Raw genomic sequence first — 13,920 nt, 5'->3', positions numbered from 1 at the left:
TTGTATAATTTCCATTTTAGGCGGGTGACTAGGCGCCTGCTACCTCCCTCCTAAGGTCCAGCCGAAGTTTTCCCTTGCATAGAGGGAGTTCCCTCGCTTCCCTTAAGCTTCTGCAATCTGTACACTGTAGTACTGGCCGGACGCCCACAGACAATTAGGGTGGAATTGCATAGAGCTAGCTGAGTGGTAGAGAGTGAGTAGTTGAGATAGCGAGTGAGGATCCAGTGACTCTCCTCACACTTCTCCTTTTTGAGGGAACTTCAACAGTCAGCTGGCCCAGTCTTGAAGGCCCCTGACAAGCAGTTGCAACTTCTCTGATGAAGTTAATGACTGTTAAGATCAGAAGACCCAGGGATAGACAATAAGTTATGGCTAATAGAACCTCATTCATTTTTAGCAGTGTCCTGTTCTGGCTAATTTAATTTTTCTGGGTTGTTAAAATATCTTTTTTTTCACCTGATGTAATAGTCATCTTGGAGGCTTACTGCCCCTGACTGTTAACCTAGGCCTAGTCCTGGGCTTCTAGCCTCCATACAATCTAACCTAGGCCTAGAATGTTTTCAGCCTCTGAGACGTACTGTTAAATAAGCTAATTCTTTCTAGTTCTTTCTAAATTCTGGCTGGCTTGTTCAACTCAGCTCTTCAGGCTCAAACTACTCTCCAAGCTAACAGATCCAATCTGCCTTTTCTCAGTTTCTCACTGAATTGTTCCGGTTGGCCTCAAACTAACTCTAGCCATCTGCTCTAATCTTCTGGCTGCTTCTCATTCTCTGGCTTGCTCTGTCTTTGCCTGTGTCTAGTTTGTTTTCTCTCTCTCTCTCTCCAACCTGTCTCTGTACAACTGTCCCAGTAAAAAGTGCCTCCGAATTCCACAAACTCAACTCCAGTGCACTGCCTCTCAACTCACTGACTCAACCGAACTCCCTGAACAGAACTGACTAGAACGCAGAGATCTGCATGCCTCTGTTTCCTGAGTGCTGGGGTTAAAAACGTGTCTGTATTTTAGCGGGATCACACAGACCTAGAAGGTCTTTTGATGCAGTCCCTTGCCAGAACAGCCATGTTCTGAATTAAAATTCCTCTACACTGAGTAATAGAAAACTTATTTATGTGTCTACGCATCTCTGTACCTGTGTGCGTATGTATGTGTAGCTGAGTGCATGCTTCAGTGTGTGAGTGGAGGTCAGAAGACAACTTGCAGGGGTTGAATCAGTCACTCCCATACCCTGTGGGTGCAGGATATGAAACTGAGGTTATTAGCCTGGGCAGCAAGCTAATTACCAGCCCTTCTTGTTAACCCCCACTGATTTTTGTTCACTATGACCTTTTGAAAGCAGGCTGTTCTGTCTGTTGGTCCTTGCAAAACGGTATGGTTGAATACCTTTTGGGCACAGATGGCAGAAGCCCGAGGGTTCGTATCCTACTGAGGCAAGATAAAGAGGCAGGGAAAATCTTGGCAACATGAGAAGGGGAGAGGAGTTCTCTCATCTTAGAACTTGGTCAAAACTTCTTGCTAGGAGAGAAGAAAAAAATTCCTGCAAACCTGCATATATATCACGATATCTACACAGACACATGCATACACATTAATAAAAAATTTAAGATTTTTTTTTTTGGTGTTTTGAGACAGAGTTTCTCTGTGCAGTCCTAGCTGTCCTGGACTCATTCTGTAGACCAGGCTGGTCTCGAACTCAGAGATCTGACTCCCAAGTGCTAGAATTAAAGGAGTGTGCCACTACTGCCCTGCTAAGATACTCTTCAAAAGAACTTCTGTACAGTTGACAACTGCTTAAGGCCTTTCTCCCTTCCCAGCTACAAATCTGCAGTTTTCTAAGATTCTCACCAGAACATCTATTTTTTAGAAAAAAAAAAATACATTTACTAAATAAACCCTGTCTGAAATTTGTAGCTTCTGTTTTATTTGTCAGATTATAATCTCATCCTAGGCATGTCCTGTAATTCCATCTATAAATGAGAATAGATGAGGGGTGTTTCTTAATAACCTTTAGAAAAAAAAGATTTAATTTTATTTTTATTTATATGTGTGTGTTGGCACTGCTTTTTAACTCTATTTTATTTGAGGTTCCTTAATACCTCTACCTCCCTTCTAATCCTCCAATCCTAGGTAGAAAAGAAAGAAGGTTAGAAGTGACAGGGGGTGTACACCTCTTACAGACTTAGTTCTAGCTGCTTAGGGTTGTCGGGTTCTTTGGGAAAACAGCAATCTCGGTTATCAGGATATCCAGCAGTCCAGCAACAGCAAATGGCAAACACAGTAGGAAGAGCAAGCAGCCTCCTCAAAGCATTCTCTGGAGCATCTCAAAGTCCCTTCCTCTCTCTGGGCTCTCCTATTTGTCCTCTCCCAGAGTCCTCAGAACGCCACTAACTCCGGCTGGCAAAGACCATGCTCCACAAGAGACAATTATCAGCTGTGGACAAACTAAAAGCAACTCCATATCCCACACTTGGGATTAAAACAAAAGCATATTGACATAACGTAAGTGAGTTTTTAAGCTAAAACTTCTACTACATGTGTGTCTGTGTGAGGGTATAAACACCTGAGTGCAAGCATCCAGAGAGGCCAGAAGAGGGTATCGGCTCCTTGAAAAAGGAGTTACAGGCAGCTGTGAGCAGGGATGCTGGGAAACAAACTCAGGTCCTCTGGAAGGGCAGTAAGTGCTTTTAACAACCCAGTTGTTTCTCCAGCACCTGTTAGCGATCTTTTGAGAAGAGAACCACCAAAATTATAGAGATGGCTAATTAGTTAATTGCTTATTCTTCCCTAAGGAGTCCATACCCACACTTGGTTATATCCTACTTTCTATGTCTTTTCCTCAGGCAGCATATGTATTTTTTTCTTCTTCTAAGCACCTCTTTTTCTCTTAACCCTTCAGATTAAGCCTATAGTAAAATATCTTTAACAAGGGGCTAGAGAGATGGCTTAGAGGTTAAGAGCACTGGCTGCTCTTCCAGAAGACCCAGGTTCAATTCCCAGTACCCACATGGCAGCTCACAACTGTCTGTAACTCCAGTTCCAGGGGATCCAACACCTTCACACACAGACATACAGGCAGGCAAAACTCCAACGCCAAAAATATGTGTATGTATATATACATTTATATATCTCTATCTCTTTAACAAAAGCTCCAACTCAGGACAGAAAGATAGAACAATGAGCAAAGGTATCTATGGCTGAGTCTGACAACCGAATTGAATTTCTTGGACCTACATGGCAGGAGAGAACTGACTCCCAGAGGTTATGGGGTCTTGCCCTGGTTTCTTACCAGTCTGAATACATTTTGTTTGTTAACCAACCAGGGACCGTGGCGCACACCTTTAATCCCAGCACTCCACTCAGGAGACAAAGGCGGGCAGACCCTCTGAATTCAAGGCTAAGCTGGGTCTTCTAGGAGGGTTTGAGTTTCAGGACAACCAGGGCCACAAAGTGAGAGTCCGTCTCAAAAAACTAAAACCAAAACAATCTTCAAATCTAATTCACCATAAACTGGCTGATATTGAAATTCTTTTTTTTTTTTTTTTTTTTTTTTTTTAGTAGAAGCCACAAATTCTGGTTTAACCTGAGGCTAGGTCCTTAAAATTTCAGGGATACTCCTAGGCTCTTGAAGGTGGCATTGTGAAGCTGTGTCTTTTTCTCCTCACAAATGACACCACCACACATTGTCCTCTAGGGAAATGAGGACCAGTGGGCATATGGTATGGTTCTAAATCCTATGGTAAACTGGAGGGGTCAAATGGAATTTAGGATGCTGAGCAAGCATGCACGGCTCCTGGCCTGCATGCTTGCTCTTCCAGGGCAGCTGGACTTGTCAGACTGCAGGGCACCGAGTTACCCCGTTGAAACCCACTAGGGACCTTGAGAGGACAAGCTGCTGGTATATTGCTTTATTAGAGTGGAAAGCTCATCCCAGGGAGAAGGGAGGATGGCCACTTAGTGGTTTCCAAAACGACAGGCTCGGACTGGGTATGGTGGCATGTCTGTTAATCTAGCACCGAAGAAGTTGAGGCAGGAGGATTGAGAATTGAAGGCCAGTCGGGACTCCACACTGGATACTCTGTCAACTGGAAAGCGGGAGTGCAGTGCTGGAGAGATGGTTCCGCAGGTAAGGGTGTTTACCGATCTTTTAGAGGACCTGGGTTTGGTTACCAGCACCCAGGCTGAGTGGCTCGCAACCAGTACCAACTCCAGCACCGAGACATCCAGTACCTTTTCTGGCTTCCACAGGCATCTGCACTTATGTGCTTCTGTGGATATGCCCAAATCAGTTCACGTGCCTGAAGAGGCCAGAAGAGGGTGTCGTATCCTCTGGAGCTGGAATTACAGTTTTTGTAAGTCACTCAACTCAACAAGAGCAGCCAATGGCCCTAACCACGACACCATCCCTGCAGCTGGTTATCTTGGGTATTTGTGATGGTGATGCAAAGCCTAGCAATGAAACCTGTCACGGAGCGCATTGCATCATTTCTGATCCTCCTGCCCTTTTATGTTGCATCAACCCTTTTTCAGTGTAACTTATTTTATTTTTTATATGTATGGATATTTTGTCCTCGCGTATTTCTGTGTACTATTTGTGTGCCTGGTGCCCACATAGGACAGAAGAGGACATTGGATCTCCTGGAAATGGAGTTACAGATAGTTGTAAACTGCCTATGGGTGCTGGGAATCGAACCTGTGTCCTCTGCTACAATTCCACCCAAAGTCCATTGGGGAACCAATGAGGTTACAGGAAAGAGCAAGTTTGGAATGAAATCCAGGGCTTCTTATGTGCTGGACGAACCATTCTACCTTCTGACAGCAATAGGTGATACTTCAGATGAGCAAGACTTGGTGCCCTTCATGGCAGAACATTCCAACAGGCAGAGGAACTTCGTAGGACCTAAAACAGGAACAGAGTAGGTGCACAGCAAGCCCTCATAGCTGAAAGGTGATCTGAAAGGGTTGTGTGGCAGGCAGGCAGGCAGGCAGGGCCACAACACCTTGAATGAGCTATGAAAGTCTTTGTAAGATTCTAAGCAGAGACTTGATTTAATTTACCTAGTAGGGATGAGGCTGACTCTATCCCTAACCTGGAATTCAGGAGACAAATAAGCAAACTCCTAACAATGTGATTACCTTGATAGATTACCATGAAGGAGGAGAGGGTTTTGCCAATGTTTATAAAGCTAAAATCAATTATAGGTATGCATTATATGCAATTAAGCTGAAATTTATCAAAACTTTTTCTCTTTCTTCTTTCTTTCTCTCTCTCTCTCTCTTTCTTTCTTGGTAAGCTTTTACTAGGTACACCAGATTGGCCTCAAATTCAAAGATCCTCTCATCTGTACCTTCCAAGAGCTGGATTTAAGAGTGTGTACCACCACACCTGACATGTTTTTCTTTTGAAATTTTTTGTTTGTTTATTATTACTGCGTGTGTGCAAGATGCCTGTATGCATGAATGTGCCTTGGCACCCATCCCTGTGCAAGTCTGAGGACAACTTTGTGGAGTCAGTTCTCTCCTTCCTTCACATGGGTTCCTCAGGATCAAATTCGGGTCCTGCAGCTTTTTCAGCAAGCATTTAGTTTATACTCCGGGGCAGTAATGGGGTAAACATGTTATGCCTGGAGGAAAGTAACTGCCTTGCAGCACTTCACCGACCAAGTATTGTGATTCTAGGCCAGAGCAGGTTCAGAATGAAACTCAGGGCTTCCTCAGTGCTAGACAAGCTACAATACAGAGGGTAATCTGCTGAGCCATTTCACCTGTCCTACCCTGTTTTTCTTCCAAAGGATACAAAACAACTCCCAGGGCACTGATTTGATCCCTGTTTTAAGTCCTTCTCAAACTTTTGGGCTTGCTACTTTTGGAGGTTGTGATGCTGGGGCATTGACTTTATTTGTGAACAATTTCTTGCACGAGGGAGAAAAAAATGTTATTAGAAACAATTTCCCACATTCCCAGGGTTTTAGCTACAGCTAGTTCTTTTGTGGCAACAATAAACAAATACAGAAGCATGTTTTCAAAGGGCCATCTTTCCTCTGGGGTTATTCTGCAGTCACAGCAAGACTTGTTTATTGCCATTGCGAAAATGTATCAATTTAGGTTCAGAACACCAAGCCCCTGGTGGGTCCAGAGTAGGAACAGGAAGTTGCAGGATGAAAAAAAAAAAAAAGAGCCTGGAGGTATGGGGTGTTTAGGCCATCATTTACACGCTCTTCATCAAAACCCCGTAACTATGGTTACTGAGCTCTCCTCGCTGTTAGCGGCTGTCACAGAACCAGCTCGGTAGTGGAGAATTGACAGTTCTTGTCCCTTGCAAAGAAAGGCCTCTTCGTCCAGCTTGCGCTGCATCGTCTGGGTATCACAGGTTTCCTCCCCCCCCCCCCCCCCCCCCCCCCCCCGGCCCCCCCCTTTTCCCCCCCCCCCCCCCCCCCCGACTCCCTACTATGTTTCTTCATTGCTCTGGCCTGGCTTGAGGTCTGCCTCCTTCCAGTTTTGTCTTAGATGGAGGGCATCAGCTTCAAGCAGGACAAAGCAGTTGTTTCAGGTGGCCTAACTGCATTTAGGCCAACAGGGTGTCAGTCTATCTGCCACTTTCCCAAAAGCTTTCCTTGCCTCTTCCTGCTTGCGCGAACCACGAAGATTCTCAGAATATAGATCAGTGGCAGAGCCCTGGCCTAGAGAATGTACGACCCTAAGTTCAACACCCAGCATTGCAGGAAGAGGAAAAAAAAATCTCAGGGACGGGAAGTCCAGCCCTGAAAGCCACACACACGCACTCAGTCTAACCGTGGACCAACTGGAGAGGTATTTCGGGTGTCCATCACCCTGACTTCTGACCGGCTCCTTCGAGGAAAAGGAACACGAATCTTGAAGCTGCAGCAGCCCACAGCCCCATAGGCCCAAGTACTCCGCAGCTAGGTCACCCTAGCCGACGATTTAAAAGGACAGGTCGCCCACCCGGGCTGCAGATCGCCCCTCCCTGCCCCGCTGCCCGCCCAGGCCGCACCCACTTGGGGGCGGTGCGCCCGGGCTTAGTTCTCGGTGGGCGGACGCCGCGGCTTTAAGTAGGGGCGGGACTGAGCGCGGAGCAGCAGCGGCGTCGGCGGCGAGAGTTCTTGGGGACTCGGGCTGGGGTTCAGGAGTCTGGCCGGCAGGTCTCGGTAAGCGCGGGGAGGGCGGGCGAACGGCCCCGGGAGATGCACGCGCGCGTGTGTCCGCGTCTCGGGCGTGGGAGAGAGGTCGGTGCAGCGAGACGGCTTTATGGAGAGGCGAAGGCTGTCCGGCTTGGTCGAGGGCCCTCAGTCCCTGTGGGATCCCTCCCTGGTCAGATCTGCCCCGCCGCAGCGTTTAGCTCTCCGCGGCGCCGGGCTGCACGGGAGCGGACGGCGGGGCGCGCACTAGTGGCCGCGGGAACTGGCCCTCGGCGCTCGCCGTAGCTCAGCGGCCTGCTGGGGGGCGGTCGCTGAGAGTCCCAGGAAGGACCGGCGACAAAAGGAGGGAACCCGAAGGCCGTTTGGGACAGGAAGGGGTTGAGTGAGAAGTCTCGGGGGCTGCGGCGCCGCACCAAAGCCACCCTGGCATCTGCGGGCCTCCACGCAGGCACCTGGCTCTCCGGGCCAGACGCTGATAGTGAAGGTAGCGGCGGCTACAGCGCCCCCTGGCCGCCTGGAGGCGCGGTGTGGAGCCAGCCGAGCGTCGTGGGCGGGGCGGACCCGACGGAGGGCGGCGGGCTGTGGGGCCGTTTGCCTTTTCCGTACCTGGGTGGGGACTCCGTGGGCTCGTGGGCATCCTGGCCTGAGCCCGTATCTTCCCCGAAAGGCTCAGAATCTCCTTCCACGATCCACAAGCGCAATAGGGTCTTTCCCTGCTGACAAGATCATGGCCCAGAGAGAAGCTAGGCCAGGCCGCTGGGAGGTTTGGGTGGGGGCTTGGAAGTGGCACATTTAATGAGTGGCATATAAAAGGAGATTAAGTGTCGCAGAACTTTGTGCAGATGTTTGGACTATAGCTCAGAAGGTAGAGTGTCCTGCTAGCACACCAAAGACCCTGGGTTCGATTCCCCAGAATCCCCTAAACCTGGGGTGATGGGACACAGGTGATGGGGCCTGGAGGCTCAAGAATCAAGGCCATTCTCTTTCTCAACCGGCTCCTCCTACCCGAGCTACACAACACCACCTCTACAGCAGAAAAGTTAGATAAAAAGTTTGGCCAGGGTTAGGGATTCTGTTATGTTCTTAAGGCTGTGACCCTGAGTCCAGTTAGCAGGCCAAGGGTGCGAGGGGCCTCCAGTGTTTGGAGGAGGTACTGTGATATGAAAAGGCAGGAGTTTGCCAAGTCACAGTAGCAAGGCTGATAGTATCCTTAGCTTTGGACCTTTTCTTTTCTCCCTACAGACAGGGTCTCTGGTACTGTGTAGGCCTGGTTGTTGTGGAACGCCCAGAGATCCACTCCAGAGTGCTGGGATTTGTGCACCACCACACTTGGCTTTGTGTGTGTGTGTGTGTGTGTGTGTATTTTTGCATTCTTTTGTTGGTTTGTTGGTTCTTTTGTTGGTCTGTGTGTTGGGCATGCATGTGGAGTCAGAGGACAAGTTGTGGGCAGCGCCCTGAGGTCAGAGGTATCAAGTCAGGCCTCCGATTGTTTCACATTATGAGCTAGGAGACAGCATCCTCTTTCCATCTCACTGAGGTGCCTTTAAAGCATGCGTTGGGTCCGGGGAGGCGGTTTGTTGGATACTTTGAGTCAGTCCTGAGACCCACATGGTGGATGGAAGGGATGGGCTTCCCACACGTTATTCCCGACTGTCCTCGGGGGCAGTGTGGCACACACCTCCCTCCACCCCAATAAGTAGATGTAGTAATAATTACAAGCGTTGAGTGTAGATAAAACCCACAGCTCCCTATGCCCTTTACAGCCTTTGAGCTAATGCTTAGGAGAATGGTTTACTTATTCTTAATGCAACATTAGGGATAAAACCCAGGACAGGGCTCTCCTATAGTGTGTCTATGTTCTCTTTCTCTTTTTTTTTCTTTCGTTTTGTTTTGTTTTGTTTTTTCAAGACAGGGTTTCTTTGTGTAACAAGCTTTGGCTGTCCTGGACTTGTTTTGTAGACCATTCTGGCTTCGAACTCACAGAACTCTGCCTGCCTCCCAGTGCTGGCATCAAAGGTGTGTGCCACCACGCCCAGCATGTGTGTATTTGCTTTTGAGACAGGATGTCAGATAGCCCTAGCAGGGCCAGAACTCACTATGTATGCCAGTCTAGCCCCTTATCTTCTGAATGCTGGGATTAAAAGTGTTTGCCACCGTGCTTAGCTGTTTTTAAGTTTTCTTAAAGTGGTTGGAGGGGATGTTGCAGAACAACAGTGTTTGATGAGTACAAATTATACGAAGTTCATTTTTAAGCATCCATGATTGGTTTTTTTGAACACAGCATTTGTTGTTCATTTCTATGTTTGTGACTCTTTCCTGACTACAGGAGACCTGGGCCACAATGGTAGACATTGCACAGCTCCAAACACTAATATTATTACTGTCTGGCTCCCCACCCCCACCGCCCACCACTTTGGCGGCGATAGTGTCTCGTGTATCCCAGGCTCCTCTCTGTACTTTCTCAAGTGCTGGGATCACAACCTCTGCTTTATGTGGTGTTGGGGATCAAAGCTTCATAAACATACTAGCCAAGCCTTCTCCACTGAGACACAGCCCCAGCTCTTCCTCCATTCACTATAGCACTTTGTACAAAATGTTTGCCATCTTCTGGCTTGTTGAAAAAAGGCTATATGATGGGAAAGAAAACCCTCCATATTGAAAAATGATGTTTAACCAACAAATTTGGGTAAGCTTTATATTGAAACATGTATGTCCAAAACAGAAACAACCCGCAGAGAACAGTGTTATAGTCTGAATTTCTACAGAGTCATTTAGGGGGTGGGCAGTGAGATGGCTCAGCCGGTAAAGATACCTGGGACCAACCCTTATGAAATGAGTTCGATTCCCCGGACCTCCACTATTCCTCTGACCTCCACACGTCTGTTGAGGCATAGGGGTCTTCCCCCCCACAGAATAAATACATGAATGTAATTTGAGAAGGTACTTGGGTAAAAATTTTCACAGGTTACAAGCCTGGGTCCTTGAAAACTCCTAATGGGATGCATCTTTTTACAGGCTGGGTGAACTCATGGATTTGGTACTTCAGCTTTGAGAAAGAAAAAAATTCGGAAGAAAGATGGCGTTCGTTGCAACCCAGGGGGCCACGGTGGTTGACCAAACCACTCTGATGAAGAAATACCTTCAGTTTGTGGCAGCTCTCACGGACGTAAACACACGTGAGTTGATCCTCTTTTGCCCATTGGGATGAAGAGCAACCCGAATGTTTGTCCTTGGTCTCCTCCTCTCTATTTGTGGAGAAGCAAAATGATGAGCAATATTCCTGGAGCCCCAAAGAGGCACAAGTGTGTGTGTGGGTGCCTGTGTGTGTGTGTGTGTGTCCTTGTCTGTGCATGCACACGTGAGTCTGGCAGGATGGGTGTGTGTGACTGGTGTAGGGACCTAGCCATGTGCCATCTTCTGGGCTGTGACAGTCAAACTGATAAGATCTGATTGCTTCTCTTCAGTTCTTAAATCCAGGGGTGTGGAGAAGCCCCCTGACGGCACTTTCAATGACCTGACACTTTGTTTTGACATTTACAGCTGATGAGACGAAGTTGAAAATGATGCAGGAAGTTAGTGAAAACTTTGAGGTATGAGGTTTATGCTTTGCTTTTTTGTTTGTTTAAATTACGCTTATTTTGTGTGTCTGTGTCTGTGTGCCCGCACATGCCATGGTGCTGTATGCCTGTCACAGGACAATCTGAGGGAGTCTGTTCTTTCTTTCTGGGATGTGGAACCTGGGGATTGAACTCTGGACATTTCAGTAGCCCTGCATTTTTTCTTATGTTCACTGTCAATATTTTTCAATTTTTATTACTTATTGTGTATAAGAGGCGTGTGGGAGAGGCAGCGTACGCCACCACAGTATTTACGTGGAGGTCAGGGCAGTATTGTGGGAGTGGTTCTCTGCTCCCTTTACATGGGTTCTGGGGTTTGAACTCGGGTTGTCATGCTTGTCGATTTGGGTGGCAACTTAACCTGCCGAGTCATCTTGCTGGTCTTCTTGTCAGTCTTTCTAAAAGTTCTGTTTATCATTATTGCATGTTGATGTGTTGGGTGAGGAGAGTACGGAAGCGCCGTGGTGCACATGTGAGGGTCGGAGCATGGCTCTAGGAATTGTCTTTTCCCCTCCACTTTCACCTCTACCTGGGCTCTAGGTATTAACCCCAGGTCTTCAGGCTTATGTGGCAAACACTTTCACTGCTGAGCCACATCTTTTTTTTTTTTTTAATTTTTTATTAATTACACTTTATTCATTTTGTATCCTCCCATAAGCCCCTCCCTCCTCCCCTCCAGATCCCACCCTCCCTCCTCTTTCTGCATGCATGCCACTCCCCAAGTCCACTGATAGGGGAGGTTCTCCTCTTCTTTCTGATCTTAGTCTATCAGTTCTCATCAAAAGTGGCTGCATTGTCCTCTACTGTGGCCTGATAAGGCTGCTCCCCCCTCAGGGGGAGGTGATCAACAAGCAGGCCAATCAGATTATGTCAGAGGCAGTCCCTCTTCCCAATACTATGTAACCCATTTGGACACTGAACTGCCACGGGCTACACCTGTGCAGGGGTTCCAGGTCATCTCCACGAATAGTCCTTGGTTGGAGTATGAGTCTCTGGGAAGTTCCTTGTGTTCAAATTATCTTGTTCTGTTGCTCTCCTTGTGGAGTTCCCGTCCCCTCCAGCTCTTACTATTTCCCACTTCTTATATAGAATTCCATTCACTCTGCCCATCAGTTGGCCATCAGGCTCAGCATCTGCTTTGACAGTCTATACTGCAGAAGCTTTCAGAGGCCCTCTGTGGCAGGTTTCAAGGTTGTTTCCTGTTTTCTTCTGGCTTTCAGAGGCCCTCTGTAGCAGGTTCCAAGGTTGTTTCCTATTTTCTTTTTCTTCTGATGTCCATCCTCTTTGCCTTTCAGGATGGGGATTGAACATTTTAGTTAGGGTCCTCTCTTTTGCTTAGTTTGTTTAGATGTACAGATTTTAGTGGGTTTATTCTATATTGTATGTTTATATGAGTGAGTATATACCATGTGTGTCTTTTTGCTTCTGGGACAACTCACTCAGGATGATCCTTTCCAGGTCCCACCATTTACCTGCAAATTTCATGATTTCCTTATTTTTCATTGCTGAGTAATACTCCATTGTATAGATGTACCACAGTTTCTGCATCCATTCTTCAGTTGAGGGGCATCTGGGTTGTTTCCAGCTTCTGGCTATTACAAATAAAGCTGCTACAAACTTGGTTGAGCAAATGTCCTTTTTGTGTACTTGCGCCTCTTTTGGGTATACGCCTAGGAGTGGCTGGGTCTTGAGGAAGCGCTATTCCTAGTTGTCTGAGAAAGCGCCAGATTGATTTCCAGAGTGGTTGTACCAGTTTACATTCCCACCAGCAGTGGAGAAGGGTTCCCCTTTCTCCACAACCTCTCCAGCATGTGTTGTCCCCTGAGCCACATCTTTAGCCCTATAAAATCCCCCTTTTTTTTTTTTGTTTCTGACTCGGAGGTAGTAAATAATAAAGGCTGTTCTGCCCTGGTGTATTCCAGCAGTGGGAAAGCTGAAGCAGGAAGATTGGCAGTAATTACCCAAGGCCAGCGTGTGCTGTATGTACAGCTTGGGACATAGTATGAAAGTGTTTTGAAAGAAGTCTATTTTTTTAAACATTTACTTGTTTTGTATGTTTATGTGTTTGGGCACATGCATGCCATGAGATGCATGTAGAGCTCGGAGAAGAGTTTGCCTTCCACAGTGGGGCTTCTTCCTCAGGCTTGGCGATAAGCAACCTTTACCATGCCCCATGGAGTCAGTGCAGCTAACTGTATTTCAAAACGGGAATTTTCAAAACTTTGTACAGAATGTTGCTCATCTTCCTGGTGACAATCTCAGCATTGTGTTTAGGAATGTTAGCTTTATTTTGGTTGCTGTGGCATTTTTATTCTTAAAATGTGAGCTCTCAACCCAGACATGGTGGTGCATACCTGAAATCCCAACACGCTGGGAAACAGAGGCAGGCCGATCTCTGTGAGTTTGAGGCCTGCTAGGTCTACAAAGTGAGTCCAGGACAGCCAAGGCTACACAGAGAAACCCTGTCTCAAAAAACAAAACAAAACAAAACAAAAAGTGGTCTCTCTTTCATCTTTTCACTTGAACACCTGTGCATCTGACATTGGTTGCCTGTCATTTCTGATTTTATACTTAAGATATCTTTGATCTTGATAAAGCAGCTGCTTCCTTTATGAGCTTCTCATATTTCTATGATTTTATATTATCCCTCAGACTCTGTCAGCAAGTGGTCTTTGATTTGTTTTCACACTGGGAAATACTGATATTTGAAAAAAAACAAAGAATTTTCATTTTATGTGTATGTGTACAAACGCCTGAGTGTGTGTATGTGCGGCACATGCCTGCAGTGCCCATGGAGGCCAGAGGAGAATGCCAGCTCCTGGGAGGAGTGGAGTTAAAGGTGCCTGTGGGGTGTAGGAGGCCAGTCCAGGCCGCCTGCACGAAAAGTAAGCCTTCCTAGCTGCTGCGTACTCTCCCGCTCTTTAGAGGGTCTGTCTTCAGGGTTACGATTATCTCCAAACCTTTTTCTTTTCAGTTGATTTATTTGTATGCTTTTAAAGTCACTTTTAGTTCTAGGTTTTCCATTGTGTTCCTTGAATTTTGTTTCTATGCCTATTTCTCATCTGTTTGTTTTACTTTTTGAACAACCATGCATTTAATGACATGGATACATTCTGAGAACTGTATCGTTTGGCATTGTGTTATTTGGACA

The 13,920-nt window shown here is 46.9% G+C and overlaps 1 protein-coding gene and 1 non-coding gene across 13 annotated transcripts in view; both read left to right on the top strand.

The window, feature by feature from the left end:
• Window positions 1-6,670: 6,670 nt before the first annotated feature.
• The window catches only part of Trrap (transformation/transcription domain associated protein), a 93,564-nt gene continuing 86,314 nt past the window's right edge, over window positions 6,671-13,920 (top strand). For 9 of the 12 annotated variants that reach the window (XM_055598531.1, XM_055598526.1, XM_055598523.1 and 6 more), the window contains exons 1-3: window positions 6,671-7,161; window positions 10,168-10,328; window positions 10,693-10,742. In XM_055598531.1, coding sequence (XP_055454506.1) covers window positions 10,229-10,328; window positions 10,693-10,742 — 150 coding nt within the window. In that variant the 5' untranslated portion in view covers window positions 6,671-7,161; window positions 10,168-10,228. Of the gene's footprint in view, window positions 7,162-7,618; window positions 7,637-10,167; window positions 10,329-10,692; window positions 10,743-13,920 lie in introns of those variants that run through there. The other 3 variants (XM_055598530.1, XM_055598532.1, XM_055598521.1) reach the window with 2 other exon arrangements.
• LOC129670215 (small nucleolar RNA ZL1) lies at window positions 10,406-10,609 on the top strand. Its single transcript, XR_008719142.1, has one exon. It is a non-coding gene; the product is annotated as a small nucleolar RNA ZL1 (small nucleolar RNA).

Source organism: Psammomys obesus, unplaced genomic scaffold (genome assembly GCF_907164565.1).
Source record: "Psammomys obesus unplaced genomic scaffold, mPsaObe1.curated_primary_1811, whole genome shotgun sequence".
NCBI classification, from domain to species: domain Eukaryota; kingdom Metazoa; phylum Chordata; class Mammalia; order Rodentia; family Muridae; genus Psammomys; species Psammomys obesus.
This window is presented reverse-complemented; position numbering and strand designations above follow the sequence as displayed.